The 26,389-nt window shown below is 46.5% G+C and overlaps 1 protein-coding gene across 1 annotated transcript; it reads right to left on the reverse strand.

Annotated features, from left to right (window-relative positions):
- Positions 1 to 1,897: 1,897 nt before the first annotated feature.
- LOC115091810 (ragulator complex protein LAMTOR1-like) lies at positions 1,898 to 25,502 on the reverse strand (the record flags this gene model as incomplete). The annotated part of the gene is given in 4 exon segments (XM_029602035.1): positions 1,898 to 2,024; positions 7,371 to 7,448; positions 8,176 to 8,324; positions 25,202 to 25,502. Coding segments are annotated over 4 exon segments (396 nt in total), but the record flags the coding sequence as incomplete, so codon positions are not given.
- Between the last annotated feature and the right edge of the window lie 887 nt (positions 25,503 to 26,389).

Here is a 26,389-nt window from a genome sequence, read left to right on the forward strand (position 1 = left end):
TCAGGGTGAATACGATTCAAAAATTGCCAACTGGAACGATCAGAGTCATCCAGGAAGTAGGAGTGTGGTACAAGCAGACTCCCTGCAGCTGAAGGTGGAATGAGTCAGTCTGGTGCGGAGAAACGGCCCCATTATTTTACTTGTACAAGCCACCTCCAGCTACAGCATAATAAACTGCGCTGTTTTCCCAATTCCAAAGCTAACCAGTACGCTTCCCTGTCTCCAGGCCCTCGCGGGACGCTAAGCCCCTCGGGAAGAGGATTCGGGAGCCCCCGCTGCAGCTCTGAACGCCTCCTTCCTACCTCGGCCAGCGATTCAGAAGCAGGCTCGCCTCTTTCCTATCCCATCTCTCCCTGGCATCCGCTGAGACCAGCGGCTAGGAGGTCCACCGGAATGGCAGGGGGACATGCAGATGGCCGCGCAGTCACCGGAAGGGCAGGATGACTAACTGGCAGGTCTAGGCTAGCAGTGCAGATAGCTGCGCTTTCACCGGGACCCTGGGGCCAGAAAGCCGAAGATGGATGGAGATCTTGTCACCTCAGCACAACCTTGATCCAGTGGTCAGTGAGCTATGACCAATCATCCCATCTCTATACCAGAGCCCTACTATGGCCTTACTGTTTGTTACTGGACCAGGATCCTCTGTGATGCTTCAAACTACAAATTTTTACTTTTCCCGTGTGTTGGGAGGGGGGAGAGAAAAGGGGTTTCAAAATGTGTCACTGCGGCATACAGAGCGTGAAGATCAGACATCAGCTGCGGCAGCTCCCCCACCCTTCCCTGCCTTCTAAAGGCCGCTCCCCCTCTTACTCTTTCCACACTTTTGGGCACCCTAGTGCTCCCGTCAAAGCAGCCACAGCAACACATCCCAGCAAGCCGCCGCTGGCTCCGATGCCACAGAATCTAACAGGGCGAGTAAAACCATGCACGCTGGGCTTCCCCGTCCCGGTAGCGCTTCAGGAATACCTAAAGTGCTGAATCCCCGGGGCTGACAATTAACTTTGCATTAGGTTTCAGGGTCCAGCATTCACCCCCGGTGGACACTGGAGGAACAGCATCAGAAACAGCGCCGCAGAGAGGCGCAAGCCGCAATGCATGGCCCGAACAACAATAAGACAACTACAAAGGATGGACAAGAAGAGGACCGATGAGAGCCAAATAAAAGGACAGAAGTGGAGGAGATGAGAAGAGAAAAGGAGCGACAACCTCTCTGCACACAGGTCACATTTCCCCCTTCCTGTGGCAAGGTCTCAGGGGGAATAGGACCTGGAGGGTAACAGAGGATCCTGCCAAAGGTCAAAGACCACCGCTTAGCCCGGTGCCCACCCTGGCCAGGGCCCGTCTCCTTTGATGGCACTGCGCCGGTCTTTTCACATCCCCCTTCCCCATCACCACACGGTGGAGCGTAAAACTAAAGCAGTTACGGGATGCAGCGTTTCTGACCGGAGGGCCTAGAGATGATCATCAGGGGGAGGAGGAGGAGGACTGATTTATTTGTTTGAAGTGTAGCCTGACTAAAGACAGCTCTGTCTGAAGGAAGTGTTGAAAGAGCAGATAAACAGAAAGACAAAGACAAAGCAAACCTCAGCCTTCAGGGAGTTGTTGAAGCAGGAGCCGCTGAGAATGGGAACTTGCACTGGGATCTGTCTAACTTGCTTAACTAAACTATTACTTTTTTCTGCATGGGACATCTATTTGATTGATTATGGCTTTGAAGTTTCTCTCTTTATGCTCGAGAGTAGGACAGAACTGGTTCTGACTGATTCCCCTCTTCCCCAACAGTAATCCACTAATCCCAGGGAAGGAAAGCCAGCAAGTGAAAACATGTTTTGCCTTGTGCGGCAGAACCTGAAATGCCCTGACAATTCAGGTCTGAATGGCTCAGCCTGGCACTCACCTGCTGTATGTCTGCAAACGTCACAGGCTCACTGGCGAGCACCTGGTGCGGCTGGCTGGTCAGGGAAGGCAGCGGAGGCAGCTTCTTCCAATGGGAAAGACTGTTGCTCAGCCCTACAAGCCGGGTGCTGCAGAGGGGAGAGGAAAGAGAGACAAGAGACGCGTGGAGTACAACAGCAGGGAAGACCCGCTCAGTCTGCTGAATATCCTCCCCTCTTGCAATGCGACAGACCCCAGGTGATCTCCGGCTTTACCTTCAGGTCTTTGTAACTAAGGCTCCTCTGTGCTTATCCCTTGCTTCCATGAATTCTGTTACCGAGTCTGCCTCCACCACCTCACTGGGAGGTCCCTCTCAGTGAAGAAATGTTTTCTGAATCTCCCAAGTCATTCCTCTCTTTGAGCCTCCTATCATGACTTCCTTTCCACTGAAACATGTTGGTTCTTCGTCCATTATTCATATCTTTGGGGTCTCTTATCATATCCTGCCTCTTTCTCCTCTCATTTAAGTCCTTAAGTCCTGTCTCATATGACTTTTTGTACAGACTCGTCCCAATCTCCAGATATATCCACTTATCTCTATCCTTTCAGAGTTAACAGCCTCCGTGCTCCCTTAGCTCCTTCCACCTGCCGGATTCAAGACTCTCCTTTTCTTCAGTAGTGACACAATGATTCACCCAACACTGAGATCAGACCAACTAGCCTGTAACATCCAAAGGAAAATTGGGTCTTACCTGCTAATTTTTGTTCCTGGAATACCACAGATCAGTCAAGACGAGTGGGTTTATGCATCCCCACCAGCAGAGGGAGGCAGAGAACAAAAGCTTTGAGGCACTGCGACATATCCCAGAGGGCCACCTGCAGTCCCCTCAGTACTGACCTGTACCCAAGCCAAGATGTCTAACCCCAACCTCCAGGATCTCTTCCTCTAAAAAAGCTGGGGCCAACCAAACTGACCCCTGAACAAGTGAGAAGTATATACAATATTATTCTGCAGCACACAACCTAAGTCTGCATCACCAGGAGCATCCAGAATCAGGCGAGGTCTTTCGAAAAGCATTATAATGGGCCGGGATTCCGGACTGATCTGTGGTTTTCCAGGAACAAAAATTAGCAGGTAAGAACCGGTTTTTCTTTTCTGTTCATATCCCAGATCAGTCCTGACAAGTGGGATGTACCCAAGCCCCTCTAACCTCTCAAAATAGGTTTTTTCAAATCAAAGAATCTACAAATTCTCCTGCTCTATGCCCCACCAGGACTCCTCGAACACAACTTGTCCCCACTAATTAAAGCCATCACAAGCAAAGTTAACATGGACATCCCTGCAATTATCCTGGGTGACTTCAACTTTCACATGGACAAAACACCTCTCTCAACCACATGCGAACTCCTCTTGGATACCATGACAGCAATCGGCTTTACACAAATAATACAAACACCCACTCGGGAATCAGGACACACACTTGACCTAATATTTATTAATGATAAAATCTCAAACAACGACCCACCCAATGCATACAGTATTGCAAGGTCAGATCATAATCTCATACAAACTCATTTACATCTGGAAAACCCCATCATGGAAACAAACACTCTCAATAAATACATCGAATTCCACAAACCGTGTACCACCGAAGAATTAATTGAAATATTACCAGAGTCCCTTAAATCCTTAAAAAAAACGACACTAACTCCGCTGTAAACTCCTGGATCTCCATCAATGCAGAAATCACAAGGACAAAATGCCCAGTCATCAAGAAAGAAATCAAACCGTCCACCAAATTTAAAGCCCCATGGTACACCCCAGAATTTAAAAAAATCAAACACATACTAAGACAGGCTGAATAAAAATGGAGGAGAAACCCTACGTCCTACCTAAAAGACAAATTCAGAACCATCCTATACATATACAGAACAGACATTGAGAAAGCCAAGCAAGAATTCTACGCAAGAAAAATACATGACTATCAATTTAATCCCAGAACCCTATTCACATACGTCAAAGACCTCACACATCCAACCCAAAACCCACCCAGAAATTCCAATCACACGAAAACCTGCGAAGAACCAGCCCAATACGTCAGCAACAAAATATCGGACTTAACTGCAAAAAAAATCCCCACGTGAACGAGGAAACTACAAAGATATCAAGCATACCGAACATTTGGCCACATTTTGAGAACGTCGCCTCCTCCGAAATTGAAGCAATCATCCGAAAAATAAATCCTGCTGCACATCCCTCGATCCCATTCCAATAAAAATCCTGAAGCAAGTTCCTAACATCATTGCCATGCCCATTGCTGACATAGTCAACCTATCACTCGAACAAGGCATTTTCCCAGACACCCTTAAATGTGCCGTTATTAAGCCAATCTTTAAAAAAACACAACTTGAGGAATCCGATCCAGCAAACTTCATGCCCATCTCCAACCTTCCCTTTATAGCCAAATCCTAGAGAAAATTGTAAATCAACAACTATCCGTACACCTGGAAAACCATAACATATTACTTCCGGGCCAACACAGTTTCAGGAAATTCTTCAGCACAGAAACACTTCTACTCTCCCTATCAGACACAATCCTGAGAGTAATCGACAACGGCTGATCCTACCTACTAATTCTACTTAACATCTCTGCAGCCTTTGACACCATCAACCACAAAATATTGTTAAACAGATTGAAAGAAATTGGCTTATGCGACATCCCAATCAACTGGTTCAACTCATACCTATCAGAGAGATCATACAAGGTGAGACTAAACTCAACAGAATCTAAACAAATACCCCTCCCACATGGCATCCCACAAGGCTCATCCCTATCTTCCACCCTCTTCAACATATACATGCTACCCCTCTGTAAACTTCTGACCCGGTTAAGCCTAACCTACTTCATCTATGTCAACAACGTTCAAATTCTACTCCCCCTAAAAGATACCCCCGAGAACACCCTGAAACTCTAGGAGAGCTACCTACAACAATAAAACAGCTCCTATCACAAATGTCCCTGTCACTCAATCAAAACAAAACTGAAATCCTATATATACGTATATCCAATAAACTCACTTCAGCACTCAGCCCAGACCTCAAATCATTACAACTAAAAAATCTAATTGTCTCTACAAGTCAAAGGTCTTGGCGTTGTACTCGATGGCGAACTAAACTTTAAAAAATACATCAATACCTTGATTAAAGATGGATACTTCAAACTACAGGTACTTAAAAAAAAAACAAACTCAAACCCCTTCTATATACCCAAGATTACTGAACCGTACTTCAGGGACTACTTTTCTCAAAACTGGACTACTGCAATGCCCTTCTCCTGGGCCTCCCTGCAGCCACTCTAAGGCCAATACAGCTGTTACAAAATGCAGCAGCCAGAACACTTACAAACAGTAAAAGATCAGACCATATCACTCCTATCCTCAAAGAGCTACACTGGCTGCCCATCCCATATAGAATTCAATACAAGACTAACTACCATTCATAAAACACTGTACACTGATAAAATTGACTAGCTGATTGCGGCGTTACACTTTCAATTCCACCCCAGGAACCTTCGCTCCACAAATACAGGGCTTCTTAAAACCCTCGCCATGATCCTAAGACCGGGAGCCATGCACCAATGCTCCTTCCAGACCTCTTTATCATGGGCTCTAAATGCAACCACAAACTCTCTCCCCTCCCCACAACAGAGGTTATAATGGCAAGCTTCCTCTGCCGCATCCCCAGCCGACCCGATCGGCCTGCCGCCAAGTTCCCAGGTCTTCCCTTCTCAGGAACATAAAAACTGAAAATGAAATGTCATGAAGGGGTTCAATAGAGACATTGGCTTCTTCATTTATTACCAGATTATTCCACTCCCTCCCCGACTTTTCTTGTTCCTCTCCCAATTCTCTTCACATTAAAACAGATGAACTTTATGAAGGGCACCCAGGTACAAGTCCCCCACAGCCATTTCATGAAATCTGTTCACATAATTCACACAACAATTTCCTTGCATACCTCAGGCCACATCTACTCATTCTGCATGAATCTGATGTAAAGTGGAATCTAAATAGGTTGTGATAATTTATTGGAGCAAAACACCCCCCAAAATACAAAACAAATACAGAAAAAGACAATCCAGAATCAAGAGAGGAAAAACCGCAGAGCACCTGGAAATTGGTGCCTGCTGCTGCCACTGGCCCAGGCCAAAGGTGCAGCAAGCTGGAGCCGGAGGCGTGGGTACTCCACCGCTGCAGCCAGCCCCAGCCAGGTGCCGCTGCCAGGCCACTGAGAAGGGCAAAGGCTGGAGGGATGGGGACAGCAGAGAAAACAAAAAAGTAAACAAACAAAAAAAATGAAGCGCAAAACAAGCAAACATACAAAACAAAAAAAGTAAAGGAAAAACAAAAAAAACCAAAACATTCATCTGACACCTAAAAATCTGCGATCAGCATCCAAGTCTTCCAAACATTTTGGCACCCCTCTCCGTGAGTTTTTGACAGCATACAAGTCCCTTCTGGGGATGCTACTACAAAGCTTGAGGGAGAAAGTCATGAGATGGGAAGATGAGGTTGGCAGAGAATCGAAGTCCCTGAATGTGTCAGAAATATTGTGAACAGGGTCTTTCAGTAACTCCCATAAGGTGACCCAAGCCATACTCTTGACGAGTACTGAGAACCAGCTTTTATTCTGCTCACCATTTACAAAGAAATGAACTGCTTTAATGATATTTTCTTGTTATTTGCCCCTATTGAACCATCCTTTCGTTATGCCTTTTTGCCTTGTTTATCCCCCCTTGCTGTCTCCCCCCCCCCCCCCCGGTTCGCTGTATTTATTTCACCTAGTTCATTGTAAACCCTCATTCGCTGTATTTTCTCTTAGTTTGATGTAAACCGGTGTGATGTACCCACGAATGTCGGTATAAAAAAGGTGCTAAGTAAATAAATAAATAATGTGCACAGCAGCGCACTTAAGCTTCTTAGGAACTATTATTATTTTTTTTTTTTTATTATTTCTTGTCGAATATTTTCTACCTGCAGATCCCATATCTACCACTCTGGGTGCATATAGCGGGACTGCAGAGTGCTTTTCTCCTCAGCCTCTCCTAAAAAACAGGAGAAGGGAAGCTTGCCGTTCCCTTTTTGTTCCATAGACGTCAGTTACTTTCCTGTTCACACCGACCTCTAAGCCCACGGTCTCTCAACATTTACCAGTTACACATTGCTGTCATCAAGAGTGCAAAACACGATGAACAAGGCTTTAGAGCGCAGCACACGGGCAGGGCCAGCCCGCTAGCTAACTGGTCACAGAGGTCAGGCACAGCAGATTTTGGCCAATCTGTCAGACTAATAAGATGTCTTAGGGCTTGGCAGCCCTTTGGCACTGCTTGAGGGCAGTGGGGATGTTGGCCTGCTGCTGCCTGACTTGCACAAATCTCTCCTCCCCCCCCCCTGCACAGTCCTCTCTGCTACGGCAGGGACCCTGCAGTACCTACCTGTACTGTCTGGCTCTGTCCATGTACTCGTGCTGTTCCATTCCCTGGGAGTCTGCAGCCGACACGTCGATGATATTCCTGTGGAGGACGGAGAGAGAAGCCGTCAGCAGTTCTCCCACTCCCCTCAGCTCACCCACATGCAGCCCCCCCCTTTACTTATTGTACCCTACACTTAAATCGTTTATTTTAACCGTGGCCACGTCTGATGCATTCATTTTCCCTCTTATCGGAGCAGGGTGGGTCTTTCATAGGATCCGGAAATCTTTCATTAATTCATCTCAGGGATTCTTTCTTTCTTTCTCGTTTCTTATATACCACACATCAGATACCAGACCTGGCCCGAGCGGCTCAGAATTAACACACAATCAATGTAAATATACACGTAATCAGATAAACACAATAAACATCTCTTCATACCATAGCAACCCTAGCACAAAACTACTGTGCTTGTTACCATTACCTCAAAAATGCTTTCACCTTTGGGATGGAGACCTGGCCACCCATTTTAGCACCTGAACTGCAAAACAGCTTGCAAAGACAGAGGGGAACTAACATTTAGCAATTAAGCAGTTAGAGCTGGATAACCGTGGTCTTAGTCTGCTTAGCAGCTGATGGAGCTCAGAGACGGGGGGAGAGCACTGATGGTACTGAAGATCTCTAACCCCTGTCCTGCTGGACAGTTTAAGGAGCTGGTCTAAGGTTTCTCGTTTAAGAAAATGTCCCGTGTCCAAAAAAAAAAAGTAACTATAGTAGGGTAAAACCGATGCCCCCAAGGAGCCCTTCCCAGCAGGCACAAGGTACTCACAGTGCTGTCTTGGCCAGGATGGACGACAGCATGGCCTGCTCGTCTGTCCGAGTGGAAGAAAGGTTGGGATAATTTGGTTCAGCTCCATTTGTCACTTTGTTGGAGGGGTTTGTGCCAGGATCTAGCAGTAGCTTCCGTTCTTCCCGGTCCTGAGAGAGAGAGAAAACAATTGTATTCATTTAAAAGCATTTAGAAACCGCCCTGCTGAAACCAAACAAACATACTAAGTCCAGTTACCAGGCAGTCTGAACAGGACAACTGAGCCTACATCACTAAACCTTCCCATTACAGATCCCACAGCTCGCTTCAGCCACAGCCCCTAATACAAGAACTGCTCCCTGCTCTTTAAACCAGGAAACTGAGACCATCGTTTCCGGCTACACAGACCCAGGAACCATTAAAACATGTGGCAGTTTAACATAAAAGACCCCAAGCTGGAGAAAAACTGGCAAAGGTGAGGGGACGGAGCACAAGCAGTCACATCTCCTGACAACAGGTGTCAGGCTCAGGGGCACAGCAGAGCTGTCCAACCTACAATCTGGCAGCCTTTCTGCGGCTTTGGAGAAGCAAGGAAATCAGAAAGGAGAAGAGCACCTTTTAAATCTGCCTCTGTACTTGAAGACTGGAGAGTAGCAAACGTAATGGAGAAATTACTTACCTGATAAAACCCCCCCCAAAACCCTTAACAGCCCCCTTGCCTACTTGCTCCCTTCTGTTACCCCAGCTATTATCCTCCTGTACATAGTCATGTTATAATTGCTCTTGCACTTGTTTTTACTGTTTTCAAGTTTGCCTGTTGCGATTGTTCTCGCTTTTTCTTGGTTCATTGTATCCCCTCCCCCATTTCCCTGTTTTTTGTAATTTTCCACTCTATAGTTTCGCTGTAAACAGTTATGATGTCTCTACTAATAGCGGTATGGAAGACTCTTTAAATAAATAATGCATAATTTCGTTTTCCTTAGTGTAGACAGATGGACTCAGGACCAATGGGTTATGCACCTTTGCCAGCAGATGGAGACAGAGTCAGATTTGAAAGCTGACGTCACCCTACGTACACCCCTGCAGTGACCTCAGCCCTCCAGTATTCTCTTAAAAAAGCCACTGTGGTCATACTAGCGAAAAAACTTGATTAAAATATGATTAAAAAAACAGGTAACGGTAACTGTACTCAGCCAATCATATACACTATCCCCAGTATGAATATAAGTACCCTGATCTGAATCCATCTGTCTACACCGAGGAAAACAAAATGATCAGGTAAGTTTATTGGATCGTAGGGATTAGCTAACAGCCTGATTTACATGGATTTCCATCTGATGAGCGCTATTAGCTACACAGTGTTTGGATGCGATAAACACCGTATTGGATTGGGGCTTATGGATGTGCGTCTAATCCCGTTAGGCTGTGCGCAGTGGCTAGCTTACAGCTGCATTGGCCCCTATGTTTGTAATAGCTAGACTTAACTCATTTTTTTAACAGGAGGTTTCATTGGGAACCTGATATCTAGCATGATGCCCAGATCACATGCAACAAGGACTATGATATCCTGGTTTTCAAAGTAAAAAGCTGGAAAAACTTCAGTTTTGGAATATCTCAAAATAGAGATTTCAGGTTTTTTTTAATATTGAGGAAGAGTCTGTTCTGATGTAGCCATCCTGAGATGGCTGACATATAAATTTTGAGTTCCTGCAAGGCGGTAGCAACTGAAGAACCTATCAGAAATGAAAGCTAAATGTTGCTGCATCTCAAAAAGAGATATAGCCGCACTGGAGAAAGTACAGAAAGGGGCGACCAAAATGATAAGGGGCATGGAATGGCTAGGGGGCACTATGAAGTTAGCAAGTAGTACATTTAAATCAAAGTTTCTTTTTCACTCAACGCAAAGTTAAGCTCTGGAATTTGTTGTCAGAGGATGTGGTTAGGGAGTTAATGTAGCTGGGTTTAAAAAAGGTTTGGATAAATTCCTGGAGCAGAAGTCCATAAACTGCTTTTAATTAATAGGGAATGGCCACAGCTTGTTGCTGGCATCAGTAGCATGGGATCTGTTTAGTGTTAGGGTACTTGCCAGGTACTTGTGACCGGGATTGGCCTCTGTTGGAAACAGGATACTGGGCTCGATGGACCCTTGGTCTGACCCTGTATGGCATATCTTATACTAGCCGTTAAGCCCGTAACAACGGGCTCTGTCCATTTCCTTCCCACTCCCCCTCATTCTCCCTCCTCCCTCACTCTCCCCCCCCCCCTCCCCTCCCCCCTCCCTCACCTTCCCCTCTCACCTCCCTCTCTCCCCTTCCCCCCCCTCACCTCCCTCTCTCCCCTCCCCCCCTCTCCCTCTCCCCTTCCCCCTCCCTCCCTCTCCCCTTCCCCCTCCCTCCCCCTCTCCCCTTCCCCCTCCCTCCCTCTCCCCTTCCTCCCCTCCCTCCCTCTCAACTTCCCCCTCCCTCCCTCTCTCCTCCCTCTCCTCAGTCACTCCCCCTCTCTCAATCCCCTCCCCTTTAAGATCATCCACAACCGGCAGGCGGAAGATCTCCGGGGGGGGGGTGTCCCCTCCCGCGCGCGCGTGCGCGACGCCGCTACTGCTCCTCCCACTCCTGCTTGTCGTCGCTGCCGCTGCTACTGCTCCTCCCACTCCTGCTTCTCGCCGCCGCCGCTCCTGCGGCCCCAGCGCCATTTTTTTTTTTTCGGGCACGCACGGCTCTGACCGACGTGCTCGCCCGCACATGCGCGGTAGAGCTGCTCTCTACTGCGCATTTGCGGGCCGTCGTTCAGAGCCCATTTATAAGGTAGATTCTTATATGTAATTTCTCCATTTCCTAGCGGGTAGCCAGATGGACTCAGGACCAATGGGATGTACAAAACCTTCTCCTGACTGAGGCGGGAAGCTGCCTGTGATCCGGTTAATACCACCCTTGCAAAGGCTGTGTCCTCCTGGGCCTGTACATCCAGGCGATAGAACCTGGAGAAGGTGTGCAAGGAGGACCACGTCACCGCTCGGCAGATATTGACGGGAGGCAGCAGTCTATTTTCTGCCCATGAGACCACCTGAGCCCTAGTGGAATAAGCTTTAACCTGAAAGGGTAATGGTTTTCCTACCTCCACATAGGCTCCCATGACCACCTCCTTAATCCAGCGAGCTATGGTAGCCCGTGAAGCTGATTCACCCCGCTTCCTTCCACCGTGAAGGACAAACAGGTGGTCCGTCTTTCGGACCGGTTCTGAAACTTCCAGATACCGCACCAAACGTCTACTGACATTCAAATGACGGGGGAGGCAATATTCCTCCGTATCCTTGAGTTTATCTAGGGATGGCAACGAAATGGACTGATTCAAATGAAACTCTGAGACTACCTTGGGCAAGAAGAATGGGACGGTACAAAGCTGTAATGCTCCTGGAGTCATCCGGAGGAGCGGGTACAGACATGACAATGCTTGCAATTCAGAGAGACGATGCGCCAAGCACACAGCCACCAGGAACACAGTTTTCAAGGTTAATAAATGCAAGGAAAAACTGCGCAGCGGCTGAAAAGCAAGACCTGCAAGTATTCCAATACTAGATTAAGCTTCCACAAGGGAACCGGCCACCGTAAGGAAGGCCGAAGGTGCTTCACTCCCTTTAGAAAACAGACCACGTCTGGGTGAGTCGACAGGGAAGCTCTGCTCACCTCAGCCCTGAAACAGGAGAGAGCCACTACCTGGACCTTCAAGGAGTTAAGAGCCAATCCTTTATTCAAGCCGTCCTGCAAAAATTCCAGAATAAGTGGAATTCTGACTGCCCAAGGGGGGGACGGGGGGGGGACGACACCGCGTTCCTCGCACCAGGCCTCAAATACTCTCCAGACCCGCACATACGCTAGGGACGCGGATAACTTCTGAGCGTGAAGTAAGGTGACGATTACCACCACAGAATATCCTCGCTTTATCAGGCAAGCCCGCTCAAGGGCCAGACTGTAAGATAGAATTGACTCGGATCCTCATGAAGGACTGGTCCCTGCTGCAGCAGGAGACTCAAAGGTTCTCTACCAGGTGTCTCTGCATATCCGCATACCATGGATGCCTGGACCAATCTGGAGCTACACCCTGTGGTGTTTAATTGTGCGAATGACCCTGCCCAGCAGGGGCCAAGGAGGGAAGGCATACAATAACTCTTCTTCCAGCCATAGCTGACCAAGGGTGTTGATTCCCAGGGACCATAGATCTCTTCTGCGACTGAAGAATCGGGGAACCTTCGCATTGTGAAATGCGGCCAGCAGTTCAATGGACGGGAGGCTCCAGTGATCTACTATCAGTTGAAAGGCTTTGTCTGACAACACCCACTCTCCTGGATCAAGACTCTCCCTGCTTAGAAAGTCTGCTCTGACCTTGTGTTTTCCTGCAATGTGGGAGGCTGATATCATCTGTACATGTATTTCTGCCCACTCTATAAGGACATTTGCTGGCTCTTGGTTCCTCCCTGGCAGTTGATGTAGGCTACCGTCTTTGCGTTGTCCAACATTATGCAGACTGCTTGACCCTATGGCTGAATTGTAAGCACACCAGCCTTACTGCCCGGGCTTCTAGGCGAATGATGTGCCAGAAGGCCTCTTCTTCCATCCAATGGCCCTTGGCTGTGAGTTCCTGACAGTTGTTATGAGAACCAGCCAGTTCGGGGAGGACAGTAACATACCCTGGTTCAGATGAGCCTCTTGCAACCACCACTGGAAGTGAGAGCAGACCGCCATCAGTAAGTGGAGCCAAATTGAATAGTCTTGAGACTGTGTGTTCCAACGTGACAGCAGCGAGAGCTGAAATGGGTGCATGTATGCTCTCACCCATGGCACGGCTTCCAAGGTTGCCGCCATCAAGCCGAGAACTTGGAGATAGCTCCATACTGTCGGATGTATTGTGTTCATCAACCGATGCACCTGGGATATCAACTTCCTTATCCATGTGTCGGGAAGAAGAACTTGCCCTGCCTGGTGTGGAACTGGACTCCCAGATACTCAAAGGACTAGGAAGGCTTGAGACTGCTCTTGTCCAGGATTATTACCCAACTCAGTTCCTGAAGCAAAGAGGTCACCCTGTTAGTCACCCAGAGGCTCTCTTCCACAGACTTGGCCCGGATCAACCAGTCATCCAAGTACGGGTGTATCAGGATTCCTTCCCTTCTCAATGCTGCCGCCACTACCAGCATAATCTTGGAAAATGTTCTAGGGGCAGTGGCTAGGCCAAAGGGCAGTGCTCAGAACTGACAATAGTGACCTAGTACCACAAAGCGAAGGAAGTGTTGGTGTTCTTGATGGATTAGAATATGTAGGTAAGCCTTGATAGGTCCAGGGAGGTTAGGAACTCTCCCGATTGTACAGCCATTATCAATGACTCACTCGTAGGTGATGGTTGACACTCTTGAGGTTCAGGATGGGGTGAAATGAACTTCCCTTCTTGGGTACGATGAAATAATGCCCTGTATTTTCCTGGGCCATAGATACTAGAATTACCACCCTCGTCCTGAAGAGACTTAAAAGAGTAAACTGCCTGTTTTTGTGCTGGGAGTGGCAAGGAGACATCATAAATACATCCCGAGAAGTGCTGCGAAATTTTTATTTATTTAAAGTTTTATATACAGACATTAGTGGAGAACATCATACCGGTTTACATCTGAACTAAAAGGTGGAAAGTACAAAAAACAGGTACTGGGGAAGGGCAATGAACAGAAAGAGGCCGAGAGGGAGCCGGAGACAGAGCAAAGAGGAATATAATGCAAATAACAAGTAACAAAGTGAAAACAAGAACTTTTTACAGGCTTTTTACAGAAATTCCAGTGCATATCCTTCTCGTATGACTTCCAGTACCCATTTGTCTGAAGTGATCTCGACCCACCATTGGTAAAAGTGAGACAGTCGACCCCTATCTCCTTGTTCCGAAAGTTAGGAATTATTCAGAAAGGAATGGAGAATAAAACAGATCTTAACACCTTTGCATAGATCCATGGCACGGCTGCACCTGAGTATTGTTTGCGGCTCTGGTCACCACCACTGGCTCCTGATCACGGCTCTGGTCACCACCACTGGCTCCCGATCACTTTGAGAATCATTTATAAGAGCCTTACAATTATTCACAAAACCTTAAATAATCAAAACACCACGTGGCTAAATAAATCCTTCCAATACCGCACCTCCAACAGACCCTCCAGAACCGCATACAAAGGATCCTTAGCCATTCCCTTCCACAATATCACCCAACTCATATCTACCAAAAAAATGGGCACTAACCGTAGCAGGTCCAACTTTATGGAACTCTATGCCACCAGATCTCTGCTTAGAACACTGCACTGCCACCTTCAAAAAAAAGCTTAAGACGTGGCTGTTCGAACAAGCCTATACCTGAATTAACCTGCACTTGAATTAGCCTACCCTGGAATTAGCTCCCCCACTATAGCTCCTCCCCTCACTACCTCCCCCTCCAGAACTTTACAAACAATATTATAATTTATTGCTCTATTTAACTCCTTATTATAATTTTTTATTATAATATGTTATTATAATGTTACTATAATTTATTGCGCTATCTATTTAACTCCTGTCTCGCTTAGGTCACCTGACCATTTTCTTCAACTCTTCCAAGTTTTTATTCCACTGTTACATGTAACTTTATCCTTCCCCCTCAATTTCAATATTTATCCCCTGTTATTTGTAAACCGATGTGACATGTCTATGAACGTCGGTATATAAAAGTTTTTACATAAATAAATAAAATCACAAAAAGGACATAGCGGCCAGACAAGATGGAAGCGGTACAGAGAAGGGCGACCAGGAAGGTGGAGGATCTTCATCGCATGACGTACGAGGAGAGATTGAAGAATCTAAATATGTACACCCTGGAGGAAAGGAGGAGCAGAGGTGATATGATACAGACTTTCAGATACTTGAAAGGTTTTAATGATCCAAAGGCAACGACAAACCTTTACCATAAGAAAAAAATCAGCAGAACCAGGGGTCACGATTTGAAGCTCCAGGGAGGAAGATTCAGAACCAATGTCAGGAAGTATTTCTTCACGGAGAGGGTGGTGGATGCCTGGAATGCCCTTCCGGAGGAAGTGGTGAAGACCAGAACTGTGAAGGATTTCAAAGAGGCGTGGGATAAACACTGTGGATCCATAAAGTCAAGAGGCCGCCAATGAAGAGTAGGTGACTCGCCAGAATGATGGCTACTGCCTGGAGACAATACCCTTAGTCAATAAACATACACATGGTTACTGTGACTCCAACATCACTCTAAGATTCAACAGCAAGAGGAAATGTGGAAAAAAGGATTTGCACTCACAAAGACGGGAGTAGCTGGCTTGTTACGGCGGTTACTACCCCAAACCAAATATCCAAATTACTACCTCCACCTTCCTCTATTCCTGATGCCTTTCAACTAGCTTGATCACTCCATTCTTATACTTCACTTTCAATGCATATCCAGCATAGTTCTCTGCTTCAACAGCAGGGGAGAAGAAAAACTGTTACTTCACACATCCAGCAGAGCTCTCTGCTTAAACGGCAGGGGAGAAGAAAAAAGGGTTCGCACTCACAAAGCGGGGAGTAGCTGGCTTGTTACGGCGGTTACTACCCCAAACCAAATGTACCTGATACTTCACTCTCGACGCATATCCAGCATAGCTCTCTGCTTCAACGGCAGGGGAAAAGAAAAACTGATACTTCACGCATATCCAGCATAACTTCAACGGCAGGGGAGAAGAAAAAAGGATTCACACTCACAAAGCGGGGAGTAGCTGGCTTGTCACGGCGGTTACTACCCCAAACCAAATGTGCCTGATACTTCACTTTCGATGCATATCCAGCATAGCTCTCTGCTTCAACGGCAGGGGAGAAGAAAAAAACTGATACCTCACGCATATCCAGCATAGCTCCCTGCTTCAACGGCAGGGGAGAAGATAAACAACCAATAAGGGCTGTATAACATAATCTGGGTAAAAACAAATAAGCATGGGTGTAGCTTGCTTATTGCGGCGGTTACTACCCCTACTACCTCTAACTAATCAAGCTAGATATTCACTTGGATGCAGCTCCATCACTGCTCTCTACATTAATGGCGGGGGTGGAAGGGAATTAGAACCAAGAGCTAAGAGAAACAGATAAGTATGGGAGAAGAAATGAGGGAAGCTTGCTGGGCAGACTGGATGGGCCATTTGGTCTTCTTCTGCCGTCATTTCTATGTTTCTATATATGTTTCTATGAGAAGGGCGACCAAAATGGTTAAGGGGTTGGAGCAGTTCCCTTATGGAGAAAGGTTAAAGAGGTTAGGGCTGTTCAGCTTGGAGAGGAGATGGCTGAGGTGTATAAAATCACGAGAGGCGTGGAAGAGGTAAATAGCAAACGGTTATTTATCCTTTTGAATAAGAGTAGGGCTGGGGACCTTCCTCTAAGCTAACAGGTGGCAGATTTAAAACAAACTGGAGAAGAGAATGCAGACTGACGATTACGTGGGGATGCAGGCCATATATGTAATTTGTTTGTATTGTATTTAATTTTATGTATGTTTAATTTGTAAACTGCCACGACTGTAGATAATTCTAAACAAAATGAATTAACAATCAAACTGTGCAATTCGTTGCCAGATGTGGTCAAGGCAAGTAGCATAATTTGGCTTATAAAGGGTTTGAACGTATCAATGCCACATACACAGTGTTAAATAATCCAAAAAATCAAAAAGGAACCAAAAAGGTTCACTCACTGTGAAAAACGTTTATGGGTGTACTATTACTGAGCTTTTGTATTTTTAATTATTATTTTTAAAAAAATTTTTACACCTGCACGAACTGTGGAATTCTCTTTATGAATTGTAACCAGAAAAACATTTTTTGTAGAAGGGTTGGAAGGGTCTCATGTAATAGTGTAGGCAACCCTGCCTCATTTGGCATGTTATAATCATAGAACCGCCAACCTCCTCCGTTTTTTTTGTGCCCTTCTATGCAAATATTATGTTTCAAAACTCCAATAATTTCTACTATGTTTAGAATGACATCCAGTACAAAATGACTCAACTAGATGCAGGTTGTTCTTTGTTGTTTTCAAATACCACAGCACCACCATTGATATTCAATCAACTATGATCTCTGATCCTTCTCTTATTGAGAACTAACTCTATTCTTATTACTGTATATCAGATCTCACAAGTTATCAATATCCCATATATTATATTATATTATAAAGGGTTTGGCCAAATTCCTGGAAGAAAAGTCCATCAACAGTTATAACCCAGGTGACTCAGGGAGACCAGCAAGAAACTGACCCTACATTTAGGGACTGGCCACTGTGGAAGACAGGATGCTAGGCTCAAGGGACATGTGGTCTGACCCCACCAAGGTGGCACCCAGGCACTGTACAGGGGGTGCAGATGGGGATGGGAGCAGGCAGGACGCTCGCCACACATGCACATAACCACCATGGGAGTGCAACAAGACAGCCTGTGAAATCTCCAAACCTGCTGCCTGCTGGAGTGAGTAACTGGAGCCTTCCCCACTAACCCCACGGTACTGCCCTGCTACTCAGCAGGAGCCACACCACTCATTCACCTCAGCCTCTTGCCAGGTCAGCTACAGTTTGGCCACGGCCACAGAAGAAGGTGGAGAGAAAGGCTGGAGGGGAGGGAAAAAGTAGAGCAGAAATTGCCAAAATATAAAGGGGAAAAAAAAAAAAAGGCAATGTTACAACGATTTTTTTTTCCCTGGCTGCTGAGGATTTTGGCTCTGCCAATCCTGGAAAATCCTACAGTGTGGCTCTCGCTGCCAGACTCTGTTTAAAACCCAACTCCAGGTATCCTGCGGAAGAGAATGAAAATCCCGGAGTGGCCGAGGCCCTTCCATGTCCGACGAGCACTCGGGACACGTCAGCGGCTGCTCTCAAGGCAAGAGCCCATCCCCCAGCACACAGGCACTGATTTGGCCCTACATCAGCCTTAAGGGGATGGGGATAGTATTTAGAGCGGGTTACAATATATAAATCATATCAATAAAACATACCTTAAGGCCAGGAAGGTGCTTCCTAAAAACTGACACACCAATGATACTTTTTTAATGAAACAGTTTCCAGCGTTTGCTGCAGGTTTAAACTATTTCTGGTTTAAGCTCTTTCTGTTCTCCATTTGTTGGTTTGTTCCTCTCTCCCCCTCTTCCCAAAGGCTTCTCTTTTCCCTTCAGCTACCTCCCATTCCCCATTCTACCCTCCCCCCCCCCCCCCGCAGCTCCATACCCTGAATGCATTACAGGTGTTGTACCCAACACCTCTGGTTCCTCTCTGCAGTCAGAATGGCCTTTGCAACCTCACCCAGTACAGCGCTCTCAGAATATTACACTAAACTGGCTGGACTCGGAGAGAAGGTGCAGACCAACGCAAGGTCCTCATCTGCGTCCCAGTTCCTAACACAGCTTTCTTCTGCTACCACGATCTCATCCACCGCTTCCAAGGTCTTCCTTGCTTGGCTTACGGGTTTCCTCGCCTTTCTCCTCCATTCCCACCTGCCTGTCTTTATCTTGCTGTTCTCATCGCTCTCTCCCTGCTCCTCTGCTCTTATGTCCAGGCAGCTTCTTTAACACTATCGAGATTTTCTGATAATATTACAATTTATTAGATCCCGATGACACTAATTTATAATCTAAAGCAAATTAGCACAAAAAGTTTCAGGCTTTCTTCATCACGGATCAAGAGACTTTCCATTATTCAAAGAAATGTCACCATGACCAGGGAATGGGAGTCGGTCAAATGAGAACAAGACAAATTGGTCCTATTTACTAAAGATCTGCCACTCAGCATTCGTTTCGTGCTGAGATTGTTACTTCTGTCTCTTCTACAGCTTTCATTCTGCTAACCCTATTGTGTTTTCCAAGTTATGCATACAGATTGCTACAGTCCACCATTCCTCTTCTTGCATTCTTCAGAGGCTTACTAGGAATATCCTGTATCATACATTAGAGACTCCGGATACCTCACCTACCCCCCTCTGTAACATGCGCTCATGACATGAAGTGGGACAAGTGCTGTAATGACACTAAGATCTGTGAGACTAGAAGTGGTCTGCATCCGGCGGGGCTCTTCTGCCCTAAAGCATATAAACACATATGGCTCGTCCTCAGAAGATCTCTGTATATCTTCTAAAGTTCTTGAAACAGGTTACATGCCAACAAGCTTGAAATAGAGGGGAAGCCCCACAACAAAAAAAGGTTACAGAGAACCTGTTTCTCTTCCTCAGTAAGAATGAGAACCCATCCTCTGGATAAAATAGCAAATGGCAGGATGTCAAATCCCAATACCTCGTCTGACATTGATCTGTAGCACTGGATAGGAGGATCATACTGTGACATTTCCAAAGCAATGGAATTACCATAAGGAGAAACAGGACGTGCAACCTTCAACTAAGCCTGCATGAAAGCAGAGGTGTAAGATGCCTAACTGTTAACCATCCTTAATCAATGCATGCTCACGGTTTAGGACCACCCAATCTGCTGCTCAATAGTTTCCTTTTTTTTTTTTTTTTTTTTTATTGTTCCCAATTCACACATGAGCCAAAGATTTTATCTCAAGACCCCCCCCCCCCATAGACCTTTGCATCAACTGCATATTTAATAGGGGACTTGCCTACATCTGAGGCTCTTAGCAGGGTCTCTGCTGAAACAGTACGCTGCCAGGCAAATCCCCAGTCCCAGGTCCCTCACTTCACTGGTTGTAACCTCCCAGGCAGGCCATTCTCCTGCCCCAGGCAGCCCAATTTACACAGTATTATTATCCAGGATCTCCTTCTCAGCGGCCTGGCCGAGGGCTGGATGACTGCTGGCACGGGAGAGGCAGAATCGGCCGTGGCATCTCCACTAGCAGCTGCAGTCACAAACAGATTCGCGAGACTGGTTCCAGCCTGCAGGGGGGGAATTGTCTTCAGATGGAAAAACACAGTCTCCCTTTATGCTTCTGCAGCTCTCAAAGTAAATGAAAAGATGAAAAAAAAAAAAAAAAGGAACTCCGGCAGCACTGGCAGGGTTTCAGATAGCCGTGGCCATCTTGCCTCCGTCGTTTAACTAATTTTAACGCAATCATTAGAGACTTGTAAGAACTCTTGCCAGGACCCCTAATGGTGGCATCATCCCCTCCCACCCTGTCCTACGATTTGCACAATACTGGGATTGGGAAAACGTCTCCTCTACACACGGGGGATGCGCACAGTATTTGATTCTAGTTTATTACAAACGTGGGTCCCGGTATGGGACGGAGCGACCTAATTTACTTCACTGGGGAGGAAGGGCAGCAGAGCTGGAGAAAGCCCACGCCTGGCTCCTGACGCTACCCCAAGCGCAGGCCCAGGGGGGAAGTGGTGAGGCTGGAGAGAGGGAAGAGGAGCAAGAACAAAAAGTAGCACAATAAAAACCCCCAAAAATAAATGATACATTACAGGGCTTGGGAAGAGTTTTCCTCAGGTCCCAAACCATTTTGCCTGGCACCTAAGTTTTCATAACGTTTTTCCAACCCTAATGCTGACGAGCTAGACGACGTTTTTAATCCTGGGAAATAGACCGCTCAGGAGGCAGTTAAGCATTTTTAGAAGCCAGGGGAAAGTTCTAGCCTCACTTTTTCATTCTTTTCTTTTGTTGCTGCTGCTCTTGCTTTTTTTTTTTAATTCTTATTTTGCTCTTTTTTTCTAGTTTAGTTTTTATTATTTTTTTTGTCAGTTTTCCTGCCATGTTGTTATTTTGTGCTTCTCTGCTGGGATTTTGTCAGACCTAAAACGAGGAACTCGAGAGCGACAAATTTCCTGAAGGTTAAGAATCTCTCTGCTATTGAGCTGTTTAAACAAAATGTTTGATGGAATATTTTCAGATGCCAAAAAATGGTCTTCCCCATCTACTGAGAATATATTATTTGCCTAGTCAATCTTCATCTGTAGATTTTGTAAACATAAATCTAAATCTTACACAAGTCTCTGAAGTACAAGCTCCATTTTACAGCCTTACAAAATGGATTTTAAGCCTTCAAAATGTGGGATTTAGGGTCAGACTGACAGAAAGCCATGGCTTGGGACTAGAAGCAGCAAGTGAAGGTATGATGGGGCAACAGGCCGGGGTTGGCAGCAGCTGAAGGGGCAGGGAGAAGAGTGCAGGGTAGCAGTCATGGCAGCACTGAGGGACCAGCAACAGTTGGAGACTCACAGCAAACTAGAAGCACTACTGATAAACTTTATTGGAGTTCTTTCATCATGTGAAACAGGAAGCATCTGTCTGTTGTACAGACCCAACAGACAAACAACAACCCCACACCATTTCAGAATTAAAAACTAGAGATTTACTCACAGCAAAACCAAGAACTAAGCTGTGCATTTTTGCAAGAAGGAAATTCATGAAAAAAATGGCTAATTCCAAAAAGGTTTTCACCAAAGACAAGCAATCCCTCTATCACCTTGGTATGACCTTCAGTTTACCTCACAGTGACTCTTGGTATTTCGATGGGCTCCTGCCTGTACCTCTGACTTTCTCTTTATCATCCTCCTCGTTCTTTTTGCTCTTCTAACTCCTTTCCACCTTCACCGAGTGTGGAGTCCAACACAAGTGATGGGAGATCTTTACTGCCATGCACACTGCCTGAAGTTACCTGCCAGTGTTGCTCTGCTGGAAACTGGTCTCCTCTCTTCCCCTAACATCCACCTGGGCCCTGCAGAAAACCTAACTCTGTGTAATTTGTGAAGTTCTACTGCTGTTTATTCAGACAGGATTGATAACAATTTGAAAATGTCAAGAGCAATGTCCAATAAAAAAAAAAAAAAAGGTCTCCCGACCCGCAAATAATCCAGTTACCCTGAATACTAGAGCTCTTCTTCGCCTCATCTGCAGATTAATTATCACATGTGACGGTAAAGCAAATGGGGGTATGGTTGGATTAAAAAGTGGAACGTACAGTGCTGAAAATGTCTTGATCCCATTACAAGAGGTGCAGGTTTATTTGTATTTACAAACCATTTCCATGCAATTATTTGGCCACTGCTTATGGAAGTAGCTGCTGGGCAATGGCTGAGAACAGGACGGTGGCAGCAGGTATTGGTCCCTTCCCCCACCCCTTGCAACTGCTGTTAAGTTTCCTTACACACCTTTCCTAGAATCGGGCACTAAGCCATTACACATACTATATTTTGCAATAGCGGTGGTGGAATGCAGTGGTTACAACTTTGAACCTGGAGATCTTGGTTCTGTATCTCTTCTCACCACTCATCATGTGATACCACGCGAGCCATTTAACATCCCTGGGCTCAAAACTCAGAGTGTGAGCTCTTTGGGTCAGGGGTAGTGCAATCTCCATAATATTTCTAAAATGCCTGCCTACCTCACCACAGAATCCACTGCATTTCTGGCCTTCTCTGTACATATGCCTCAGTATTGAAAAGCACTTCTCTTCCTCTGCTCCTCATCTTATAACCATTTCATTCTTCTTTTGCACATGGCTTCAAAATACTGAAGTTAAGAATATAAGAACATAAGAAATTGCCATACTGGGTCAGATCAAGGGTCCATCAAGCCCAGCATCCTGTTTCCAACAGTGGCCAATCCAGGCTACAAGTACCTGGCAAGTACCCAAAAACTAAGTCTATCCCATGCTACTGATGCCAGTAATAGCAGTGGCTATTTTCTAAATCAACTCAATTAATAGCAGGTAATGGACTTCTCCTCCAAGAACTTATCCAAACCTTTTTTAAACCCAGCTACACTAACTGTACTAACCACATCCTCTGGCAACAAATTCCAGAGCTTAATTGTGCATTGAGTGAAAAAGAACTTTCTCCGATTAGTTTTAAATGTGCTACTTGCTAACTTCATGGGGTACCCCCTAGTCCTTCTATTATCCGAAAGGGTAAATAACCAATTCACATCTACCTGTTCTAGACCTCTCATGATTTGAAACACCTCTATCATATCCCCCCTCAGCCATCTCTTCTCAAAGGTAAACAGCCCTAACCTCTTTAACCTTTCCTCATAGGGGAGCTGTTCTATCCCCTTTATCATTCTGGTTGTCCTTCTCTGTACCTTCTCCATCGCAACTATATCTTTTTTGAGATGCAGTGACCAGAATTGTACACAGTATTCAAGGTGCGGTCTCACCATGGAGCGATACAGAGGCATTATGACATTTTCCATTTTATTCCTAATAATTCCTAATATTATGTTTGCTTTTTTGACTGCCGAAGCACACTGAGCCAATGATTTCAATGTATTATCCACTATGATGCCTAGATCTTTTTCCTGGGTGGTAAATCCTAATATGGAACCTAACATCGTGTAACTATAGCATGGGTTATTTTTCTCTATATGCATCACCTTGCACTTGTTCACATTAAATTTCATCTGCCATTTGGATGCCCAATCTTCCAGTCTCACAAGGTCCTCCTGTAATTTATCACAATCTGCTTGTGATTTAACTACTCTGAATAATTTTGTATCATCTGTAAATTTGATAACCTCACTTGTCGTATTCCTTTCCAAGTACAGATCCCTGAGGCACTCCACTGTTTATGCTTTTCCACTAAGAAAACTGACCATTTAATCAATTTTTAAGTTTTATTCTCCTAGCTCAGTCAAGGCACATACTAAAAAGGAAGCATAAAAAAGGCTTCAAGGACACCCTCCAGTCCAACATTGACACATTTGTAGAAAACTACTGCCCAAGACCAACCCAGATGGAGGACGTATCTGCACTTTGAAACTCTGTGACAGCAACAGAATGTAAAAAAGCAGGAATAATAAAAACAGCGTACTACAGACTGAACCACCGATCCAATCTGCAATAGTCTGTTGGTCCTGGATCAGCTTCTTCAGCCACCTTTGAACCCAAAGATAGGATGATCATAGAAAACGATCACAGAGCTGCCAAGTTACCCAGTTCCAGGGAGACTTTTTGAACAGTCCCGATTTTGAATTTACATTCCAAAGCAGTGCGGTAGTTGTAGTTGAAATTCGTCCCACAAGTTCCATAATGCATCAGAATAGAGTTGTCAGAAATCTAGGCCTTGGTAATTTGGCAGCTCTGCAATTATCCTCAGCAGTGAGGGACTACCAATGATATGCTTTGCATAAAAGACTTCCAAATATCCAATAGAAGATATTGTCCACTACTATTTAAATAATAAATAATATAATAAATGGGAATATGCTTTCTGAAAATAATACCCATGCTTGCTCTCATGTGACAAGAAGTTCTGGGGAGAAGAGGGACTGATCTTAAAACAGCAGTACTAGCTAGATTCCTCAAAATATCAACCTGCCCTTTTTTTGATTCTAAGGTTTCATCTTTCTTATCTTAGATATAGCTCCATTTTCATTTCCTTTGTCCCAATACACAGTATTCTGTTTCTGGTTGGGTTTTTTGTTCTGTTTTTTTTAAGTTGTATATTTATTATGGACATTCTTGACTCTGGCATCTCTAGTCTTCTGCTGTCCATGTTGTATTCCTGCTTTACATTATCAGTGTGAGACTTGCACAGGGCTCTGATGAAGATTTACCCTTCAGCTGTCTGTGCTGTATTCCTGCTTTACATTATCAGTGTGAGATCTGCCCAGGGCTCTGATGAAGATTTGCTCTTCAGCTGCCTGTTCTGTATTCCTGCTTTGTGGTACGAGTGCGACACTTGCCTGGGGCTCTGCTGAAGATCCTATCAGTACTACCCCATTCCACCTCCCCCATCCAGATAGCCTTCATAATAGCTGAAGCACCTAAACAAGAGATACCTGAACCATTTTTTCAACATTAATCCCTTCTCAGGAACGAAAAAAATAACTTGAACGAGAAGAAGTGCATGACTAATTCACAACTGATTAATACTGTATGCCACTATGGCTGCTCAGAAGACCCCCGAGCCACACTTTCAGCGAGTTTCTAAGGGCTCTGTGCATGTCCTGGGGGCGCCTGGAAGGGCTCGAGGGCTGGAACTAACAGGCCGAGCTCGGAGCTCACTTTCCAGGGGTCTCCCAGGACCTAAGGCTTCCTCGCCCCTCTTACGGGGCTCCCCTCCCTCTCACCTGCTCGCAGCTCTCGCTCTCGCCGCTGTAACAGCAGCCCATGGCGCCGGCAGCGGCGGGGCCCGACGCGCTGGCTCCTTCCTCGCGCTCTCTGCAGGTGCTGCGGCCCGGGGGTGGGGGGAGGGCTCCGGCCCAGAGATCCGCCCTCAGCCCCGGAGCAGCAACTCCACTTCTCACACTCACACACACACAGCAGCCGCAGCCCCGCTCACATGACCCGAAACAGGAACAACAACAAGGGGAAGCACTTCCGCTTCCGGTGCAGCCACACCCGCGCGGAAACGAGCAGGCTGGGAGGGAGAGACGCCCGCGTCAGGTGACCAGCGGGAGCGCGGAGGAGGAAGCGCCCCTGTCAGGTGACAGGGGGGAGGGGGCGGAGAAGGTCAGGCGCCCCTGTCAGGTGACCAGCGAGAGAGCGAAGGCGGAAGCGCCCCTGTCAGGTGACAGGGGGGAGGGGGCGGAGAAGGTCAGGCACCCCTGTCAGGTGACCAGCGAGAGCGCGGAGGAGGAAGCGCCCTTGTCAGGTGACAGATGAGGGGTGGAAGGGGAAGGCCAGGCGCCCCTGTCAGGTGACAGGTGAGAGAGACGAGAGGAGGAGAGGCGCCCCTAGCGGGGAGGAGAGGATGGAGCCTTAAAGGAAAGGAGACTAACAATAGGGTGGGGGAAGGACTTAAAACTAAAAGCTGCAGGATGGCCTCGGCCCAATGCCACTCATTCCACCCCCTGTTTACTCATCTATCTCCTCCTCAGCAATGAGGGGGGAGGGGAAAGAGGCCGACAACCTGGGGGTCCTGATCCCCCCTTCTAGAAGGGGAGGCTGAGGGGGTTCCCTTCTTCAGGGCACTGGGTCAGGGGAGGATCCCTCACGTTTGGTGAGGGGGCAAAGGGACACCAAAAGGTGCTCAGAATAAATGCAAAAGCAGAACTGAAGAAACTTAAATCTTCAGGACTAACTCCAATGGAGGGAAGGGAGCAGAGCACCCCGTCCACTGGCGGGAGAATCCCTCCACCCGACCCGCAGACCCGGCGCAGAAGGCTCTGCCGTGACTCGGGCGCGCTCTGCGCCTCGGAAGACGACCTGTCCCCGGCCCAACCTCTCCTGCCTCAACCACCTGATTGAGTATCTGGCGGCGGCAGGGCCGGGGCAAGGGGATTGAGCACCTAGGAGAACCTTCTGGCTTGCAAATC

The sequence above is a fragment of the Rhinatrema bivittatum genome, chromosome 5 (assembly GCF_901001135.1).
Source record: "Rhinatrema bivittatum chromosome 5, aRhiBiv1.1, whole genome shotgun sequence".
In the NCBI taxonomy this organism is placed as follows: Eukaryota; Metazoa; Chordata; class Amphibia; order Gymnophiona; family Rhinatrematidae; genus Rhinatrema; species Rhinatrema bivittatum.